Consider the following 21400-nt stretch of genomic DNA (forward strand, 5'->3'; position numbering starts at 1 on the left):
CTTTTTTTGTAATTTTTTCTCTGTTTAATTTATCTTTCTTTTAATTTGTAGATTTTATTATTTTATTTTATTTTATTTTCTTTTTTTTTAATTTAATTATTTTTTAAATTGAATTGTATTTTAATTTTATTGTTGTTTTAAAAAGAAAAATTGTCTGGATCTGAGGTTAAAATCCTCGGTCAGCGGAAGTATTTTCAATTAAAATTTTTTAAAATTTTTAGATATTAATTTTTAGAAACTGATTTTATGTACTTTTTCAATTTAATTGTTTTCTTTTTTAGTTTAGTTCTTACGTTCTTAGATTCCATTGTTTTAAAAATAAATTTAGTTTTAATTAAATCAAATTTTAGAAACTTCTTTTATTGTTTTAAGAAGAAAGTTATTTTATAAATTTTATTTAATTTAACTTTTAACCGCTTCAAAAAAAAGGAGGAGGTTCACAATTCGTCGGAATATTTTTTGTATGTATTTTACCGCAAAATTTTGACCACGTCAACAGATTTATAAAATTCGAAATTGGAACGAAAAATTAAGAAAATTCTGAAAAAATTCCGCAAGAAATTCCTCACATTGCAGCATTATTTTTATTGCTTTAACGATTTTCCTCCAAAATTTTATACAAGAATCGAAGTGTGCACAGTTTAGTTCATTTTAGAAAATTCGGCAAAAATCGGATTAGACCTTTACGAATTCTTTAAAATTTCTTACAGTTCAGAATACTTGGGAAAAAACAGTTGTGCTTCCATTGGAATTATAAAATCTATTATTTTTTAAGACTACCACCAAAATATTAAAAAAAAAATCTTTAAGAAACTATTTTTATTCATAAAAAACTCCAATTTTGGATATATGTTTTCAAATCGATTCACCTCACGTAAATCTTAATACTTTTCGAAATATTTTTGTAATACCGGTGGGAAAACCGCAACTTTTTTTTGGTGATGCAGTCAAATGTACATACCTACATACATGTGTATGCATGTAGTTTGTATAGAATTTTAGTTGTATGAAACAAATTTTTCGAGGATAAGAAAAATATAAGTTTTTTTTTTATTTTATCTTAACACGTAAGAAAATTTGAAAATTTTCACTGTTGCGCCATCTGGCGGAAGTTTGAAGAAAAAGATAAGTCCATAAATGGATTTCTTGTACCAAAAAACGCCTTATAGCATGTTTTTATACTAAATTTATGACACTACAGGAAAATGCTAAGTGAAAGAAACCAATTTTCGCAATTTGGCAAACTCAAAATTTATTTTAGACCCACGTTTATTCGGCAAATTTGCTTAGAATTGCACATAGAATCCTCCTATGCCATACGCATATAGTCGAAAAAAAAAATTGACCCGCCCTAATGTGTATACATACATACATACATACATACATATATCTCATATCAACAGTTGTTTTATATTTCGTGCGCAACTGTTGTCCTTTCGTGACATACATACATATGTTATATATCGGAGCTTACTGGAAATATTTAAGAGCTTTTGTTCGTCACTCGCAAGGAAGAGACTGCAACACCATATGCTGCTAAACACATATCTGAGTCACTGCTTCTTTTATACGGACAGGAATTTGTTGTGAATTGTGAACTAGCATTTGAAATACCAATTTATAATTGAATGAAATTGGATATAGTGAAAAATATATTGCTCAAATCATCGAAACACTTCATTAAATTTATTTTTTAAATATTACGTGCGGAACGAAGAAAACGCTGGCAATGTTTACAAATGTTACGTGAAAAGTACAACGTTAAGCAGCAGCGTGAACCGGATTAATATAATTTTTGTTGTGTATGGTTTTAGTTTCATTTTTAACCAGCAAACTTGTGTAGTGAACTTTGTGAACGTTCATTAAAGTACAAAAAATAAGGATAAAAGGTGTAAGGAGTGCGATCTGATTTGAATGTTCTTGAAGCCATTTTCAAGATATTATTTTTATGTGGCATTAAAAATTCCCCTGTATATTGTTTGGAAAAATCGATTGCATGCAATTTGGTATCCTTTTTGTGTATTGCGACCCAAAGGATTTGCTTTCCCAAGCTCAGTGTGGAGCTTTCACATGCCATTCCAGTGGAAAAGTTTTTGAATGCATTCCATTGGAATGTTAATTTCGTTTTGCTGTTTGAAAGCGTGAAAAAGTCAACACTACGACAAGGGGAGATACATATGTACATCGGCTTGTTTGTTATCATTTGTGCCGATACGCAATAGAAAAACATAAACACCCTCCCCAACACCAAACAGTGCCCCATTAGTTAAAGTTGCCATTCATATATACTATGTATGTAGTTGATTGTGTTTTTTGTGGCATATTGACGTTACTGTGAATTTCTATGTATGTACATTTGTGCTTGAGGTGGTTTTTAATACAAATATTGGGTAAATACTTTGCAGTTGTACGCAGCGAAATTTCGTTCAGGACCTTGTGAAGTACGTACATAGTTTGGGAAAACAAAACATAAAACGCCGGAAGTTGGAAGTGTACTAAGATGATAGTAATTTCCGGTGTGGAATCGTACTCTTTAAATGGTAAGTAGAAACTCACAACCAATGGCTTTAAACTGAACTCTATAATTGCGATGCTTATATCAACATAGCCAATGAAAAAGGCCCTATTGGTTAAAAAAACTTCTAAGGTGAAGCAAAAAACGTTTTAAATTGCCATAGCAAGTGCTTGGATGGCTGTTGCAAAGATTTAGCACCTTGCAATTTTTAAAAGATATGGCTTTGAATTTCGGTAAAACGGCGTATCTGAGAACAAAGTAATGGCATAAACAAAGCATCGCATTTCCGATAAAATGTCAAATAGGGCCTTTTGAATTGATGGTTACGATATGCATGTAAGTATGTATGCAGTGGACATTAGGGCAGTCCAAAGAAAAGTAAAGTCGGAATTTTTAATGCTCTCCCACCGCGGGATTGTTGTATAACGAAAAGAATATACCCTTTTTTTATTTTGAAAAAAAAAAATTTTTTGGAGGTCGCTCAAAGCGCTCTAAGTTTTCCATGTATTTTATATGGGGAAAAAACTTTTCGTAGAAACGGAGAAGGCTCTAAATAATAGTACCCAATTGTTTATTTAACCATTTTTCCATAATAATTATATTTTACTAGTGAACCCGCATGGCGTCAAAGCGCCAACATTTTATTAAATTTTTTAAACAGGTGAAACCCTATTCAGAAACCTCTAAAAATATTCCTAATGATTAATCTAAACCATTTCTCAGTGATGAAAGGTCTCGCATGGTGTCGGTTTTCATTTCATCAAATTTCAAATGTCCCTCTAACTTAAAAAAAAATAAACCTGTGCACATCCATATGTAGAATCCCAGTTTTTTAATTTGACTTCTCATTTTAGAAATTCGAAATAACGGCGCAGATGTAGTGACCTTAAAAAAAAAGATGGCAACTCTAATTAAAAATATTATCAGCCTACAGTTTTCTTAAAACTCTTTCGTTTGACACTAATATTTCGATATTTTATGCATGTGTCTTTCATATAAGTAAAACAAATTCGACTTTCTAGCAGGTGGCAACCCCTTTAAAAGTATTTTCACACTAAAATCCTTCGCCTGGCATTGTTATACATATTTCAATTAACTGACGAATTAAGTTGAATTTAATTTTTTTAAGCACATTGCAACTCTCCTAAATACAGTTTAGAAATAAATTATTTTCAAACCATTTCGATTGATTCCCATCTTTTGACAATCCATTTAACTTATTAAATAATTTAAGCTTAATTCTTTCAACAAAACAACAAAAAACCAAATGTTCAATTTAAATATTTCTTAACACTCGTTCTTTTGACAACCATATTTTAAAATTTCATGTAACTTATGTATAATTTAACGAAATACCACTTTCAAAACAGGCGGCGACCGTCTTAACAATTATTTTAGAACTGAAATTTCCTTAAATAATTTTCGTCTGACATTGTTATAAATATTTCAAGTAACTGATGAATTAAATGGATTTTTTTTTAAACACGTGGCAACCCTCCTAAATATAGTTCTTAAATAGAGGATTTTAAACCCATTTCTATTCATAACCATCGGTTAGTAATTCCTTGAACTATTAAATAATTTTAGTTTAGCCCTTTAAACTGTGGCCACCCTCAAACACATCAAAAAAGTTCTAAATTGTCAAATTAAGTATTTCTTGAAGGTCTTTCATTTGACATCCATCGTTAATATTTCATATAACTTGGGTATAAAATAGTTCAATTAGACTTCTCAAATATGTGGCAACCCTATTCAAAATATTTCCAAAGTACTACCTTCTTAAACCTCTTTTGTATGACACCCATATAGCGATACCTTATTTACTTACCAAACCATTTCGATTGATACCCATATTTAATAATTGATTTAACTATTTAATTAATTCGAGCTTAATTTCTTAACAGGTGGCAACTTTTTTCGAAAAGGTAAAACCTTCTTGCACATCCACACCCTAAGGCCTTTAATTTGGTACCTCACTTTTGAAAATGGAACGGACGATGCGGATCTGAGGGCATTGATTAGTAAATAAATTGAGTTATTATTTAACAGGTGGCAACTCCTCTCGAAAAAATAAACCAGTTTGCACATCTACGGGCCAAGAGCTTTAGTTTGACACCCCATTTTTGAAAATTGAACGAACGGTGCAAATCTTTTATGCTGCCCAAAAAATGCCTTCGCGTATTGTATATCGACTGCTGAGTGGAAGATCGACCTATCTCAGCAGCCAGTTCGAAAACGCCCTATCTCAAATAACTTTTCAAGAACGCCCTATTTCAGAATTTTATTGAAAACACCCCATCTCAGAATTTAGTTGAAGAACGCCCTATCTCAGCTGAAAACGTATTGAAAATGTGATGAGATAGGGCGTTTTTGAATCCGCAGCTTGGATAGGGCGTTCTTCAACCAAATTCTGATATGGGCGTTCTTGAAAATTTTTTTGAGATAGGGTGTTTTGGAACTGGCTGCCGAGATCTTCCACTCAGCAGTCGATATATAGATAGGTTTGCTAAAAACCCCTGAAAATGCAATGAGGGCCCATACAAAATTATCTCCGAAAGATTTTGGAGAATGCCATACCATTTCCTCGAAAAATTATTTTTCCCCATATAAAATAGATGGAAAACCTTTGTGCGCTTTGACTGATCTCTACGCACAGAAGCGCGAATTCCACTATTAAGTGTAAGTAATGCAAACTAGGAACTAAAAATGAATCGAAGTAGTGGGGCTAGGAGCACAGAGTGATGTCTCGCAATTTGTCAAACTTCAAATTAATTTTAGACCAGTGTCAGGCAAAATACGTACGCACACATGAGCACTCTTAGTGCACATAGCATAGGCTACTAGCTGCCTGGCACTGTTTTAAACCCATGGTTTCTTTGGCAAATTTGCAAATACACCTACACGTAGAACCCTTCAGTGGTATACGCGCTTAGTTAAACAAAAATTGACCCGGCCTAATGTATGTACATAATACGTAACTTATCTCACTCACAGCACGTAATATGTATAAATGACTTTTAAAAATTTACGACTTTAGCTTTTGCTTGCTTGACGACTACACTGAGGTCCTGATGGATACATATGTACATACATATTAGGGATGCCATTTGAGGTCCCGAAAATTTGATTGCTTTAATCCCGGGATCCAGAAAAATTTTAAATATCGTATTGATAGTAAGAACTGGTTTATGAATTTGAAGTATGATTTTTGTAAAATGCTGTTTTGGCTACAATTAACGTGTAAGGGAGTGGAGGAGAAAGGGGTAATTATGTTTAAATAGCTTATGACTACCTTTTCACAGTTGTGCCTACAAGTGTTGAGGCCGAAAGATGTTTTTCATCAGCAGGCTTTGTAGTTATGTAACAACTTCAGGTCAAGATTAGAAGAATCCGCTTTGCTGTATATTTTAGGTGCAATAATAACAACACCACTATAAAAAAGGGTTGTGTGCTTTTAATCAGACCCACCTTCCAATATGAATTTCGACCCGCTGAATCCGATTCTGAGGTCCGTTTGGCTCGTACACCCTCAAAATTTCGAGTAAATTGGCAAGAAAAAGGGCAAAAAATTCGCCATTTCTTTATGGAGTAGAATAAACATGTTTATTGAATTTGTTTTTGTATCTATATTTTTTTATGTTTTTTTTTTTTTATTAATTATTACTTTCAAAAGTATCTGGTATTTACATTGTTATTTGTGATGTATGCGTTCCTCAATCACATGGTTTTTAAATTCAATTTAAAAAATGTATCACTTTAAGATTTGCCTGGATTAATAAATATGTGAGTTTTACAATCAGTTTATCATAAATTTTAAATAGTTTTATTTCATGGTATCTTTAAATGGTTTTAGTTATTGACTTTTTACTCATATACATAAAAGTTATGTCTCAATGTGAATAACTTAAAAAATATCCCGAAATTCCGTCATCACAATTTTCCGCATATTTTGGCATCCCTAATACATACATATTTATGTACGTATACATGTATTCCAAAACCGATGTCGATTGCCACATTGACCACTCTTCTATGCAGTTTGGATTCCATGGTGTGCCACGTTTTAGTTGCGTGTGAATACAGTTCAGTAAACTCATAAACTTAAGCGGCTGATATTTAAACAGTTGACTGTAGTTATAATACTGTGCACACGCACTTTAGAAGCCGGAGGGTGTGGGTTTATTAGATGATGGCGCTTTTGACATTGAAACTGGATGCGATACTTTGTGAGTGTGTGTTTGCATGCTTGTGAAATGATATGTGCGGTTGCAATGCACCAGTATTTAGTTTGTTAACATTTTTGAAAGTAGTAGTATCCCAGTCGGGAAAGTAGTAATGCATTTGATGGGTGATATATAATATAATGTGTTTCTTATGAGTTCTCGATAATATTACTGCTAACTATGTAATCAGCATTCTAATGTATTCAAAAAGTTCCAAAAATTTCATATTAAAACACATCCATTTCTCGATACTAGTGAATGCCCCACTTTTCTTAAGACATCGCCCTGGGGAAAAAAATGCATTTTCGAATGTGAAAGGGGGGTTGTTTTATTGATTATTTTTTCGATTACTATACATTACATTTTCCCGCTGGGTATTGTTGCAAACCTTTTTCATAATTTTTAATCTCGCCCGCTGGCATACCATGCAATAGTTCAATTTGCGCTTTCTGACAAATATTGCATGGAAGAGTTTTGTATTTACTGCTATTCACTGCATTTTTGAACCCTGTTCTTGTACCTTTGTCGCAGAGAAGAAAATACGTAATTTACAGATAGATATTAAATTGAAACCAACAATTAAATTCGAAGCTCTTTCTTGTTTAAATATTATACGTTGTGTTTTGGATTTTAAGAAATTTGTCGAATGTCAGGTTTGGTGTCTAGGTGGAAAACAGACCGGGGGTTAGAAATTGGAAAAAAGCTAGTCACGTACTATGGGTACGTTCCCTAAGCAGAGTGCACATACAAAAGAGCGGCGTGTCAAACGTGGCAATGCAATATATTTCGAAAAGGCTGTAAAATTAAGATATTTCAGAAAGCAGTTGCATGAGCAGTCAAACTTTGCATCTAAAGTGTCTTTCGAAAGAGGTTTTTTTAGATCCAAAAGGCGAATTGGAGATTGCTAGTGCAGTACGAGCAAGTTGAAATATATTTCCGAAATCGATTTGCGCTCTCTCAATTGCAGTCACATCTTACAACTTTCATTTCTGAAACTGCTTTCCGATATGTGGCTGTTCACACATCGAAATAAAATTTCTCTTATTAATTTATTTATTTTAATTGCATTACTAGTTTGTTATTTTTGACTATTTTCCATTAATTTTATTTATTTTTTAATAACATAATTATTTAATTATTTTTGATTTGTTTTAATTGCATGATAATATAATTATTTGATTATTTTAATTATTTTTTGGTTTTCATTTTCAATTTTATGATTTATTTCAACAAACATGTCATGAGAATCAATACAGTAACATAAGATAAATGCACAAGGAGAATAACAAAAACGCGGCCAATATGCATACCTATGCCTATATGTAAGATCTGCCCCAATGTGCCCTCTACAAAATTCTTTCTGAAAATGAATAGCAAAGACCGCTAACAATGTCTGTAAGAAATCATTCTCAGTCTTGGAAACTACAGTACAAATATTTAGACGTACAGTGAATTTGGTTTCAATTATTTAATACTAACTTATGAAAATTTGCCTGGCAAACACAGCTTTATCTATTCGGAAAAATAATCCTATAATTAGAAATAATGTAATAATTAAAAACCAACAAATAATTAAAAAAAAATATTTGATTAAATTTAATTATTTGATTATTTTTTAATGGTAATTAATCATAATTCTGTTTTTATGATTTTTAATTATAACTAATTATTAATTGCTGGGTTATTGAAGGAAATTAAAATAATTATTAAAATTAAAAATTAAAAAAAAATTGTATTTTTTCTTTTAAGTGTTTGTTTTTTCAAGTTTTTATATACGAGGTATAAAAATATGCATACCGGAAGAAAGGAATTTAATCACCTTTACAACGATACCGATTTTTTGAAAATCAGTTCAAATTTTGTTTAAATGTAAGGTTTTAATTTTTCGAAGATCCTTACTCCTTACAGCACCTGTAATATAAGTTTGCAAAAGAAAAGTTATATAACGTTTAAATGAAAGTATATAGAGTCTATAGTTTGACTTTTTTAGTTGTTTACATACAATAATTTTTTACTAAAGGTCCTATTTCGAAATTCGAAGGCCAATTTCTCGATATCGGAGGTTGACTTCGAAAAACGGAGAAATTATTTTTTAGTTATGACTCAATCTCTTAAAAATTGGTTTGGTCCAATACCCAGCAAAAAAAATTGATTTTGCCGTATAGTGTTATATCTAGAACACTCTACTCTGTGACTGCCAAAATGTACAGATCTGTACAAATGTACAAATCGTGTGATCCCTGCGTTAGTCGAAATAATATAATACAACTGTTTTACTTTGTGTTGGATACACATACATACATATGTACAGTATTGTGCAAAACAAAGCTATAAATTTAGTAAAAGCTACAAATTTGGTAAAATAAGTTATTGATGTATTTCTTTCAATAAATAGTTTTAAGAATTTTATGATTAATTTTTAAATGCCCAGAAGTTCGAAAAAATAAATATGTTTCAATTACTACTTCTTCTCGAAAAAAATTATTGAGACGGTACTCGGTTGGTGTGCAAAACTAAAGCATCATCTCAATAGCTTTTATAAGAGCTTTAGTTTTTATAAACCTCTGTGAATTTTTAGAGGTATTGAGGATAGTAAATTTTCTTTAGAATATTCTAGACAGAGAACGTAATTTTTAAACGTTCTCTGACGAGAGTAATCAAGATTCGGTTCCTAAACGAGCCTTTGTTATAAAAGGTTCGACTACTGCAGCTTTAAAATAAACTTATCTTTGCCTGGCCAAGACTCAGTATGCCGCTAAAAAATTTATAGTATAAATATGCTGCGGTTAAAATTTAAGAAGCGCTAGCTGTCAACACGCCATGAAAACTATGCAACGGTAAACTCGTTACTTTATATTGTCATAAACATAAAAACACTAAGAGAAAAATTGTATTCTAAAAACACGTCCGAATAAGATAAAATTTCTATTTTTCGTTCTTAAAATGCTTACAGTCTTATGCCGAATTTCCACATGGAAGCGAATGTCATTACAGATGGTTTTTCTTACCGTAATTGAGTAGGTATTTTTTAGTGCCCAACTTTTTCATCAAAATTTATGTAATTTAATGCCTAGTGGAAATACGGCATTAGGGTAAGTTTTTCAGTGCACGGTTAAATCTGACTGTGGTTCAAACTTAGTTTGAATGCTCAAGGCAGCTGGTTTAAGGTAATATTAGCCCATCAAATGTCAGCCAGCTGTTACATATGCACATAAATTTAAACGCAGTTTACGTGATCTAAGTTTAAACTGGCACTGAAAAACTGGACCTTAAACGTTCTATAAATATCAATAATCATGAAAGTGAAATTTATGGTCTCGCAGGAATTCTTGATATAAGATTTTCGGAGTTACCGTACTTTTGTGACCGCAATTCTAGATTTGGGTTTAATTCAAGTATACAATCTTTTTGTTTCGAAGTGTAAAAACATACATATATGTATATATACATATATGTTTGCATAAGTATGAGTATGCCCTCCTCGTTGTTAATATTTTTATGGGAAAATCCAATATTTCAGCGTGCTTGGTATTTTCGAAAATGTATGTTTGTAGGTACGCTATTGAAACAGGTGAACAGTACAACAATTGAACAGTTAATTGTTGGCATTTGGAGTGTTAACACCTGCTTCCTTTCGCGGCATTGTCTGGTTAATATTTTGTTTGTTATGTTAGCCAGGCAATTTGAAAGTGAGTAATTGTCGAATACAGCTTGTCTGCAAGTACAAATACTAAAATATTAGGGTGCATCACTCTCTATACAAAAAATAAAAAATAAAAAAATTGGTTCCTACTGGTTTTCCATGGGATTTATAAAAATTATTATATTTTTATTTCAGAAAAATATTAAGATTTACGTGAGCTGGACCCATTTGAAATTGTCTCCAAATACCGAGATTTTTTTTTAAATAAAAGTAGATTTTGAAATATCTTTTTTTAAATTTCACCTCAGAAAAATTTAAGCTTAAAAGGTCTGCATAAAAAGTTTTAAAAATTTTGTCACACGGAATCAAAATATGTAATTAGATTTATGGAGATATTTCCAAATCGGTCTAGCTCACGTATGTTATTCTGAATATTTCTACTAAATAATTTGACGGGAATCTTAATACATATATGTAAAGTTTTTTTTTTTGGTGATGCACCCTAATGAATGTGTCTACACAAATGCATACATACATACTTACATATATACGAATATATAAAGTAAACTCGCTGAAGGACATTCGTGCTTAATGGCACCATTTTTATTGTTGTCTAATTAAATATGCCTACTTATTTTTTATTAATGTGTCTTTCTCATATTTTTATTTTACTTAAGGATCCGTTGAGTTAACAACCGTATTGGGTGCGCTTTTTGGCGTCGTCGCTTTGATGTTTTTGTTCTTTCTTTATGTACATCGCAAATGGTGCTTTCATGCTCGTCACGGTCTACATTGTTGCGATGAGAAGATAATTGCATCAAAATATTCGCAAAAGATGTGTAAGTGTGCGTATGTAAATAATTGTAATTTATAATTAAGTAGAAGGAGAAACCATTTTTCAGTGTTTGTAGTATATATTGTTTAATTTTTCAATACAGGGCTCTTCTTTTTTTTAACTTTTGATATTTCGATTACGGAATAAATCGGTGAGAATCGGCTTAAATGTTTCAATCGATAGACTCCATGTTTCCGTGGTCCAATTGTAGAAGGACGCATATCTAGGTGTGCGTCTGAGCGAGGGGAAGGTTTATAGCTAGGTTTAAAAAGGAGTTGCTACCTGTTTAAATTAAAATGTCAAATAACAAAAGGTGTAAGAGAGCTCATTTAAAAATATATTTTACTCAATTAAGTTCAATAACTTAATACAATATGGGTATCAATCGAAATGGTTCTGAAAAAATCTCTATTTCTAAATTACATGATTCGTCTCTCCTGAGCAATTTCAAAAGGCGACTTGGCACCTTTTCGCTTTTACAAAAAAAAATAAAAAAAAACTGTTTTTTACTAACTGAGATCGCCCCTTAGCAGGCAATACGATGGCATGAGAAACCTTCTTATAAAAAATGTATTCCAAAATACGAAGAAGAAATTTAATCATTCGGCCACTTTTTGAACAAACAAGGGTTTTTCACCGAAAACCTGTACAATTTTTTAAATACAAATAGTCTCGTTAAGTCTCCAAATATCTCATCTCTTCCAAATAATAGGCTTTCCCAAGAAGTGTATCACGACATGTTACTCCGTTATCTACCAATATATCTAGTTGATTGCATTGAATCCCATGAAAAAAAAACACTAGTTAAGCCCTACGCCGCGCTTCTCCTCCGAATTGTGGTATGCGCCTTTATGTTGTCACGCAAATGGGGGACCTATAAATTTATGGCCTTATTCATAAAAAATAAAGTACCTTTAAACAAGGTTCATAAACTGAAAAATGTATGAAACTGTCATTTTATAAAACTCTTTAAACCATAAAAGAGTTAGTCTGACGAGGGTCGAAAGCTATTAGAAGCTACTTTTTCTTTGAATAAGTGCATTTACTTTAGATACATTTTTTTTTTTTCTTTTTGATTCTTTAAGCACGTAAACGTCGCTATGATAATACCAGTTCTGATTCCGAGGAGGATATATTGCGCCGCTTACGCTTGCAACAGTCACGCAATCTTTCAGCAAATGGCCACTTCAACAGCTACGGTGTCCATCAGCAGCAGCAGTCTTCGTATCAGCCACCGTCACCGCCAAATCCGCAACAGAGCTTCAATTATACACCGACTGAATTGCAACGCGTTACGATAACGCCACGCTTCGATTCGTCCCGCGATCCCTTGGCCATAGCGGAACGCGGCAAAGTTGGTATTCCGTCCTCGCATAGTGAGTGCAGTTCAAATGATTCCGAGAAAGCATCCGTTGACAGTCATACGGGCATATTGACCGGCGATAGGAAAGGTTAGTTTCTTAGGTAATCTAAAACAACAACAAAAAATAATAATTGACTTTCAATTGGATTTGCAGAGCGCTTTCCGAGCAATGGTGGTACGAATAAATCGAGCGAGTGCAGCGCTTCATCTTCCCTGAAGGAGTCGCGTATTGACAATCGGGCTGATTTGTTAAAGTCCAGCAGTAATAGCAGTAGCAGCAGATATCAGAAGATCTCGACGTCGTCTGTGCGTCAAGACAGTTTAGATGATGTGCCTGATTTGCATAGCAATAATAATAATAACAATAATAACAACACCAGTAATAATAATAATGAAGACGTAAGTGTGACAAATGCTATTTTAAAGAAATACTTTTTTATTTTATTTATACTATTTTTTACTTATTGTTTTAGGAGCCACTCTTCGATACCAGCGATTTGCGTTCCATCAAATCGGACGATACTTCCGTGCAGAACCAATTCTATGGTAAAAGTGGTAGTATCGAGATTTCATTGCTGTACGATGCACCGATGCGCAAAATGACAGTGCACGTGATGCAAGCCCGAGGCCTACCCACTTTGGGCAATGGACAGACGACGCATACGCAGGTTTGTTAAAATCTGAAAATAAATGAAGAGCTTTTCGTATAAGGTAGAGCAGGAGGCTGTAATTTTATGCATTTGATAAAGTCTATACAATTAAAAACTCGTTACTTTCGTAACTCTCTTTGCTACTCATCTACGACGCGTGCCGGGTTATAGAGCTTGCATATAATATTTGTCCACAAAACTATCAAAGCTTTCTCATCTTCCTCAGACATCATTCATTAGTTTGCACCTTACAAAGAAAGGGCATGTATAAAGATTTGTATTCTGTGAGCCCATAGTAGCAACTGTTTTAAAGAATTATTCTTATTCTTTCGATCTCCTGTCTGACATTATTGGTGGTGTTGATGCCGGATCTTAGGCATACAAAGTCCTTAACAATTTCCAATTTTATATATCGATGGCTGAGTTGAAGATCGACCTATCTCGGCAGTTAGTTCGAAAACGCCCTATTTCAGACAATTTTTCAACAACGCTATTTAGAATTTGATTGAAAAACACCCTGTCTTATAATTCGGTTAAAAAGCGCCCTTTCTCAGTACATTTTCAATGTATATTTTTTGAGATAGGGCATTTTTGAACCGAATTCTGAGATAGGGCGTTCAACCAAATTCTGAGATAAGGTGTTTTTCAATAAAATTCTGAAATAGGGCGTTCCTCAATCAAGTAGGTCTAAATTAGGTCGTTCTTGAATGTTTTCTGAGATAGGGCGTTTTCGAACTGGCTGCCGAGATAGGTCGATCTTCCACTAAGCAAAGTGTTATGTAATTGCTCACAAAGACATGAAGACTCTTTGTCTGCTATTGGCAGAATTGGCTATTTGTCTTGTCCATGTTATCCACTCTTTAGTAATTTTTCTGCGCTGACGACTGTGAGGTTGAGAACAATAACTTTTTTCGCTGAAAAATATGCTTTTGAAATTTCCAACCTGATGTTGATTGAAGAAGCCGCCCACCATTTTCCTGCAGAGGAACTATTAAGTCCAGGAGACTGGATTTGCTGATTTGACTCGATCGAACCAAAGAGATATATTAACCAATCTGTGACTTTAAGCGGGAAGATGAAGAGGCAGCTGTTGCCGTCTGAGGCGCTTTCACAAGTCGGAAACGCATTAGATGTGTTGATGGCGAGTCTGGATAAGTAGGTGTTTAATCCGGTACAGTTCCAGGCGTCAATAGCATCAAAGTCAGGCTGAACTCCGGTGGCGGCATTTACTGGGCGATAGTTGGTGATTGTCTCTCGTTGAATATCGGCAACATACCGTACAACTACGTGTCTAGTGGTTGAGCGTTGATAGTCTGGATCTGGTTTGGGAGTTCGTAAAGATTCCTTCGGACGTGCGTAGGTAACTCTGATTCCAGAAATAGTATATTCTGCTGTGTGGAAAAGAGCAGATCAGCTGAAGTAACGACTGTTGCCAACAATCGTTGCTTGAGCTCATCTGCTCTTTTGCCAGAGTGCCAGGCCACTTGCTCAATTCGGTGAATACCACTAATGCCAATGCACGTGGTGTGCAGTACTGCTTGCGGTCTTACGGAAGCGGTTCATGAACTTATGACACTAATCGATGAAATAAATAGTAACTGAAGAAAAAGGGTTCCTCTTAGGAATTTCCCTCTTAGGGATTTCAATCCGCTTAGATACCTATAAATTTCTATGGGCATACACCTAAACAACAGGCTAAATATTTGTGGTGCACTAGAAATAAGTTTTAGCTTGTGTCACCTTATTTGGAATTACAATCTACTAGCGAAGAAATTCCGATGCTTTGTAGTTTTACATAAATGAACACACCCAAATTTTTGATTAATTGTACTATATGTATATTTGCAGGTCCGCCTTCTTATGTTGCCAAATAAGAAGCAAAAGCATAAGACTAAAATTCGTTCGGGCGAAAATCCTCAATATATGGAAAGTTTTCTGCTGCATCGTGTTAACCCAGAAGAAGTTAACAATATGGGTCTGCGCGTACGAATATACGGTTGCGAACGTTTACGCAAAGAACGTCTCATCGGAGAGGCGTACGTTAGTTTTGCCACAATAGATTTGGAATTGGAGACAAATCTCTGGCTACCGTTGGAGCCACGAAGCACATCTTCTGTAATATAAATTTGTTTATTAAACGATTTAATTTTTTTTTTTACTCAATTTCTTTTCATATCTCAGGTTTTGGGTTCCAATAGTGATTTGTTAAGTCTGGCGAGATCAGACAGCGCCGGTTCGACCACCTCGATGCAACATGGTGGCGTGCCAGAATTGCTCTTAGGTTTAGGTTATAACGGTGTTACGGGGCGTTTATCAGTGGAAATTGTCAAGGGTAGTCATTTTCGTAGTTTATCAATGAATAAGGCGCCCGACACTTATGTTAAGCTATGTTTAGTTAGTAGTATAGGTCAGGAGATATCGCGAGCGAAAACATCAACGAGACGCGGCCAACCACATCCGCTATTTAAGGAGACCTTCGTCTTTCAAGTACGTAATGCAAGCGTATACTCGTAGCTTAAATTAATTTTGAAGAATTACTAAGTAAATCTATTTCATTTTATCCAACTTAGGTGGCACTTTTCCAGTTGAACGATGTGACGCTGATGGTTTCCGTTTATGCCAAACGTAATATGAAAAAGAATGAAATGGTCGGTTGGTTTAGTTTAGGATTAAACTCATCCGGACCGGAGGAAGTGGCGCATTGGGCGGATGTACGCGATTTGGCAAAAGGTGAATTATTGGCGCGATGGCATGTGCTGGTGGACTCCTGATTCGAGCAGTTGGGACAATCTTCTCGACGCAGTAGTGCCCTAAGTATTTTGGGCTTTGTGACGAAAGATAAGTCCAAATCGAAGAAGCTGAAAGAGGAAGAAGAAGAGGACGGAGAGGAAGAGGGAGATGAGGATGACAGTATTACAACGGATAGAGCGGTAGCTGTCAATATTGAAGCCGGCTTGGAACTTGACTTTGTTTAGAAAATTGGATTTAACCAAACGACTTTTTTGTAAATGTAAACAACAACAAATGGCATTTGTGTGTGAGTTTACGAAATGTAAAAAAAAAACAAAACAAATTTGTAAAAGCGAAGTAGTTTTCTGTACTAATGTGACAGAAACCGAAAAACGCTAAAACGAGAATTTAACATTAGTACTGTCACTCTAAATTATAAATGAGAAAAAAAATTGGGGAAAACAAAATAAAAATAAACATACATACATACTTCATGCATGTAAAGTAAAACAAATATGTCACTTAACTAGTAAACAAATTACGCACATTACAGATTTTGGTAGCGAAGTAACTAAAAGAAACAAATATGAAACGAGAAACTTGTAACCTGATAATTACTATAAATAAAATTTAATTGAATTTAACTGGATTTTCATATAAATGCTTTTAAGAAGAAAACAATTTTAAGAACTGAAGAAAAGAATTTGTTGTTTTGTGAAGGTTTTTTGATCGATTGATTAGTATAAATGTATGTATTTAGAATTTTGTGATACACGAATGGGTATTAATTTTGACGCTCGACTTTGTGCGCTAAAAGAATTTGATTAAGTTGGAAAATTTAAGCTGAGAATATCGATAAACGAATGCTGTTATGTATTAACAAATCGTCGCTTGTCTAAAGCAAATATATGTACGTATTAAGCTTCTTAACAATCGAAATTTCTGTTGGAGCTTCGATTTTTCGAAAAATCAGAAATTTTAGTGAGATTTTATTATTGGACTCCATGAGTTGTCAGCGTAAGTGGAATGCAAAAAATTTAATACTTTAAATTTAATGAAACAATTTAGCAAGATTTAATGAAACATAAAACAAACAAAAATGGCTAATATAGCATATCAAACGATTAAGTTAATTGTAATTTTACGTAATTTAATATTTATATTGACGTACCGTACGATATATCTATGTATGTTTGCTTTTATTCAATAAGTAATACATGTACATACATATACTATGAATGTTAGAAAATATTATTTGAAATGCCTTAAAAATACTCGTACAACTGATTAATATATGTTTAAGAACAAAAAATGTTTTTTTTTTTGATTTGCGCTAAATATTTTTACCCACTTGCAAACTAGTTAATTGAGCTATTCTCCAAGCTTTTTCAATTATGCGGCTAATGTAGCTCGATTTACCGTAACGAAATTTAACACTTAATTGTTCGAGTAGTGCTTAATTGAATGTGAATCGAGTCGAAATTTCGACCGGCCGTCTTCACGAGATGCCATACAAGAATTACGAAGCGTACTTTTTCTCGCATACCGAGCGGTTTGCGGGCTCTCGCTTGCTTTCAGCTGTCATTTTTGTCTTTGGACAGCTATTTTCTTATTTAGCAGAATTCTTTAGAGTAGCATCTTCGTCTGTTTTGGTGGAAAATGCAAATTTAGCCTGCAAGGCTCGAACCCAACCAAAACCTATCTCGCTGGCGAAGAAAAAGCAGAACGCAAGCGAGATTTTCAAGCTCGTGAAGACGGCCGGTAAGGTACGTTCGATTTTAGTTTTGGGGCCAATTTTGTAAGCAAATGCCTCTCAGCAGTTTGTCTCAGGCATAAGCAAATGGCAGCGGAACATGTTAACTGAAATTAGATAAATTTACCTTAAAATTAAATATGTGTGTATGTATATACATTAAGGTGCATCACACTTCATACAAAAAAAAAAAAAAAAATCGGTACATTTTTCCCATCATAATTATAAAATTTTCATATTTATTTTAAGACTTTCGCCAAAATGCTTCGGAAAAATATTGAGATTTACGTGAGCAGAACCGATTTGAAAAAAACATTAAAAATTTTCGTTGTTTTGATTGTATGTATTGCTTCAATTTTTATGCAGGCTATGTGTAAATTAATGCTGTTTTTCAACAAAATTTTTTCATTAGAAGTGGCCTCAAGCCCAATATAATTGTTTAACATACATAATTGTTACAACTTTATTAATAACAAAAGCCTACCCTTAAAGCTGAAACTTTTGTGTTAGGTAATTTTTTGGAAAACATATTTTCTAAACTAATTTTGTTAAACAAACTCCTATTATTTTTCTTAAATATTTTGGCAGTGGTCTTAATATACATATACTAAATTTTATGATTCCACTGGAAAAACCGCAACGTTTTTTGGTGCGGCACCCTTATGTACATTAGAATGGTCCAAATTTTGTTTGGGGGAAAAATGACATCGTAGAAAACGGAGGAGGTGCCTTGGTTTTTTTTTTCTCTTGGTATTTGTAATATCTATACCAACTTTAAATTTTCTATTGTAACCAATACAGGGTGCTCAATGACCTTGAAACGCGGATGGATTTGCAAAAGTTAGCTCGTATTTTTATTTTATGTCCTACTAAAGCTTTCACATCCCGGGCTAAGTAGTTTTAAAAAAGTTCAAAATTTTGTTAAAATAAATGTCTGAGCGAAATAAAAGGTTAAGACATACATATGTGCAATTATAGTAAAATTTGATGGGAATTATTTTCGTAGAACATGTTAACCAATTAGCTCCCACATGAGAGAGATGTTTTGAGCCTTTCTGTAAGAGACCCCTCACAAAGCGAATTTAGAAGTTCGTTAGAGGATTGACATGTTCTAGAAAGTTATTCTTCCTAAAATTTATGAACTAAATTATAATAGAAATATTAACAGAAAATTTGTCCAAATTGTCAAATAGTTAATGACAAGAATTACGGTGAGGTAAGAATTTTTTATGAATCTTATTTGAGACAGTGTGACAAAAGGTATTTAGGAAGTAAAACTGACAAGGGCAAGAAATAGCAATAGAAATATTGTAAATTTAAAAATGGAGGTATGAATTTATCAAACATAATCTTTGAAAATTACTTAAAAATAAACTACTAGCGTACATTCATAATAAATTATGATTGTATGTATGTATGTGTGTAGGTACATATACGTACAATATAAAAATAGCCAACGTAAAAAACAAAAACAAAACAATATCTAGACCGCAAAGCATCTAAGGGCCGAATTCACAGTGCAAAGTAAAACTTTTCTTAACCTAAGCACTAACAAGAGTTTAGCTATGAATTGAGATCATGAGAGCCTGGGGGGCCTATCTATAATGTTATACCGTTTCGATCCCATTAATGCATTTTACGCTGTATCGTATTTTTTTTTTTAATGCCAGTTAGGCTACTCTGGCTCTGTAACCCCAATTCATATTCACAGTCGCATAGTTGGCTGTGGATATTCATATCGCTTGAAACTATACAACTTCGAAAAATCAATTCGGGTACTCCCAATGGCGTTGTAAGTGTCGTGTTGTTGTCTGCAGTAAACCTTAAAAGCTGAAGTAAATGTTTAGAGATCTTGAAACCGCAATCATCTATTTTTTAACACTGTGAAAATTCATAATTCATAATATTTTTAGCCGTTTACAGTTTACGACATATAGCACTTACGTCACCGTTGTGAATACCCCAAATTTTTTTTTTTATACAAGTGTAAATTTTGTTAAACAAAAAAATTTAATTTAGCAAGAATTTAACTACTTAACTTCTTATTAACTGAGCACTGTAAATATGAAAATGGATAGTTAAACTACGCACTACGGCGGTTAACTACGCACTGTGAACTCGGCTCTCGGTTGTAAAATTTAATTTAATTGTATGCAGGAGAAATTAAAATAAAGAAATCAAATACTACTTACGTATTTATTTTATTTGTTAAAAAAAAAAACAAGATTATTAACACATACATACGAGTATATTCCCAAGAGACTTAACAAAATATTAAAAAACAAAAAATGCTAGTTTAATAACTTTTTTATACCGCATACACTAATCTAAACCAAAAAGTAAATTAAGAAATAAATATTTTGCAAAAAAACCTAAATATCAATTTATAATTATTAAATAAATGAAACGAGTACATACTTGCCTCTGTATAAGTGCACGTGCGTACATACATATGTACTCATGAAAATACATATGATAAATCCCTGCAAAAATCGTTGTATCATGTGGTCCATTTGCGGCTTATTGGAGTACTTATAAAATAAATGCTCCTTGGTAATGCAGCAGCGGCCAACTTGTTATTAGAATTTTGCCACAGAAAAGTTCAGTTCACTTTAATGAACGAACTAATGAACTAGTTCAATTAAAAGAGCTGTCTCATTCGCAATTTGGTTCAAAAGCTCCCCAAGCCCAGTGTTGAGTAATCCCTTGGAGGAGTTTTGTGCTACACTGTTGCAATGCAGAGCTGGAGTATTTTTGTATGCATTTCGGTTAAATTTGAAGTATTCCTCAACCCTTAGGGAATACTCATTACATGCGTGCTTGGAGTTGATGCGATTTTTGCAAGGAGCGTGCATAAAAATTTGTGCTTTAGGGTGGTCCTTAAAATATCAACTTTTAAATTTTTACGGGGCACTCCTTTATTTTGTTGTACGTACAAAATAAAGATATCCACGAAAGTTTCAGAATTTCAAACAAATTTTTAAGGATCGCTACCAGGGTTTGAAAAAATTTACATTTTTACGTCGCTAAAATTCGACAAAGTAAACTCGGTCAAAATCGAAAATTTGGTCGAATTTTTGTGATTTAAAAATTAAAATTTTTCAAATCCTGGTAGCGACCCCTAAAAACTTGTTTAAAATTTTGAAATTTTCGTGGATATATTTATTGTGTGAGTACAACAAAATAGAGGGGTGGCTCATGATGTTAATATTATTAAGGACCACCATATGTATGTATGTATTAGCTACAAATCTTATTGTGCAACTTTTTATAAAATTTGATTGTAACAGTTTTCGGTATGAAACTACATACATACTAGTTAGAAAAATGTGTAGCCACTTTCGGCTTTTTTCATAAACATCCGAACTGTACCTAAATTTTTCTGTCCATATATATATTTTTTATGTAAATAAGTACTTATTTTTCATTGTCTTTCTCGCCGTTTAGTGTAAGTAATAATGCGGCAAATGTCACTCTATTACAAGTTGTTAGCCAAAAACTTTAAGAATTTGTGCTAGAAAGGGTTTTAACCATTTAATAATAAAATCACCTAATTTTAACTTCAATTCAAGCAGCTTCTTTCAAGTAATCCGGAAAAAAAACATTTTATTTTGTCATGCGTGATAATGAATTTTTAATTCTGTCTAAGTCAGATAAAATATTTTATAATATTATTTTGAGTATTATT

General features: G+C 33.1%; 1 protein-coding gene across 1 annotated transcript; it reads left to right on the forward strand.

Annotated features, from left to right (window-relative positions):
• The first annotated feature begins 1532 nt into the window (after positions 1–1532).
• LOC118737360 (synaptotagmin-14) lies at positions 1533–16000 on the forward strand. The gene is made up of 8 exons (XM_036467808.1): positions 1533–2540; positions 11059–11220; positions 12302–12667; positions 12734–12978; positions 13053–13247; positions 15078–15344; positions 15411–15716; positions 15800–16000. The coding sequence occupies exons 1-8, from the start codon at positions 2501–2503 to the stop codon at positions 15998–16000; spliced, it is 1782 nt and encodes a 593-aa protein (XP_036323701.1). The 5' UTR covers positions 1533–2500.
• The last annotated feature ends 5400 nt before the right edge of the window (positions 16001–21400 follow it).

Source organism: Rhagoletis pomonella, unplaced genomic scaffold (genome assembly GCF_013731165.1).
Source record: "Rhagoletis pomonella isolate Grant_MI unplaced genomic scaffold, Rhpom_1.0 Rhpom_scaffold_00004, whole genome shotgun sequence".
Lineage (NCBI taxonomy): Eukaryota > Metazoa > Arthropoda > Insecta > Diptera > Tephritidae > Rhagoletis > Rhagoletis pomonella.

What these genes read in the sequence shown, in the direction of transcription:
- LOC118737360 (XM_036467808.1), top strand. Translation starts at nt 2,501, where the DNA reads ATGATAGTAATTTCCGGTGTGGAATCGTACTCTTTAAATG. An exon ending in GTAATAATAATAATGAAGAC is followed by an intron (nt 12,979 to 13,052) that starts GTAAGTGTGACA and finishes TTATTGTTTTAG; the next exon opens with GAGCCACTCTTCGATACCAG. An exon ending in AGCCACGAAGCACATCTTCT is followed by an intron (nt 15,345 to 15,410) that starts GTAATATAAATT and finishes TTCATATCTCAG; the next exon opens with GTTTTGGGTTCCAATAGTGA.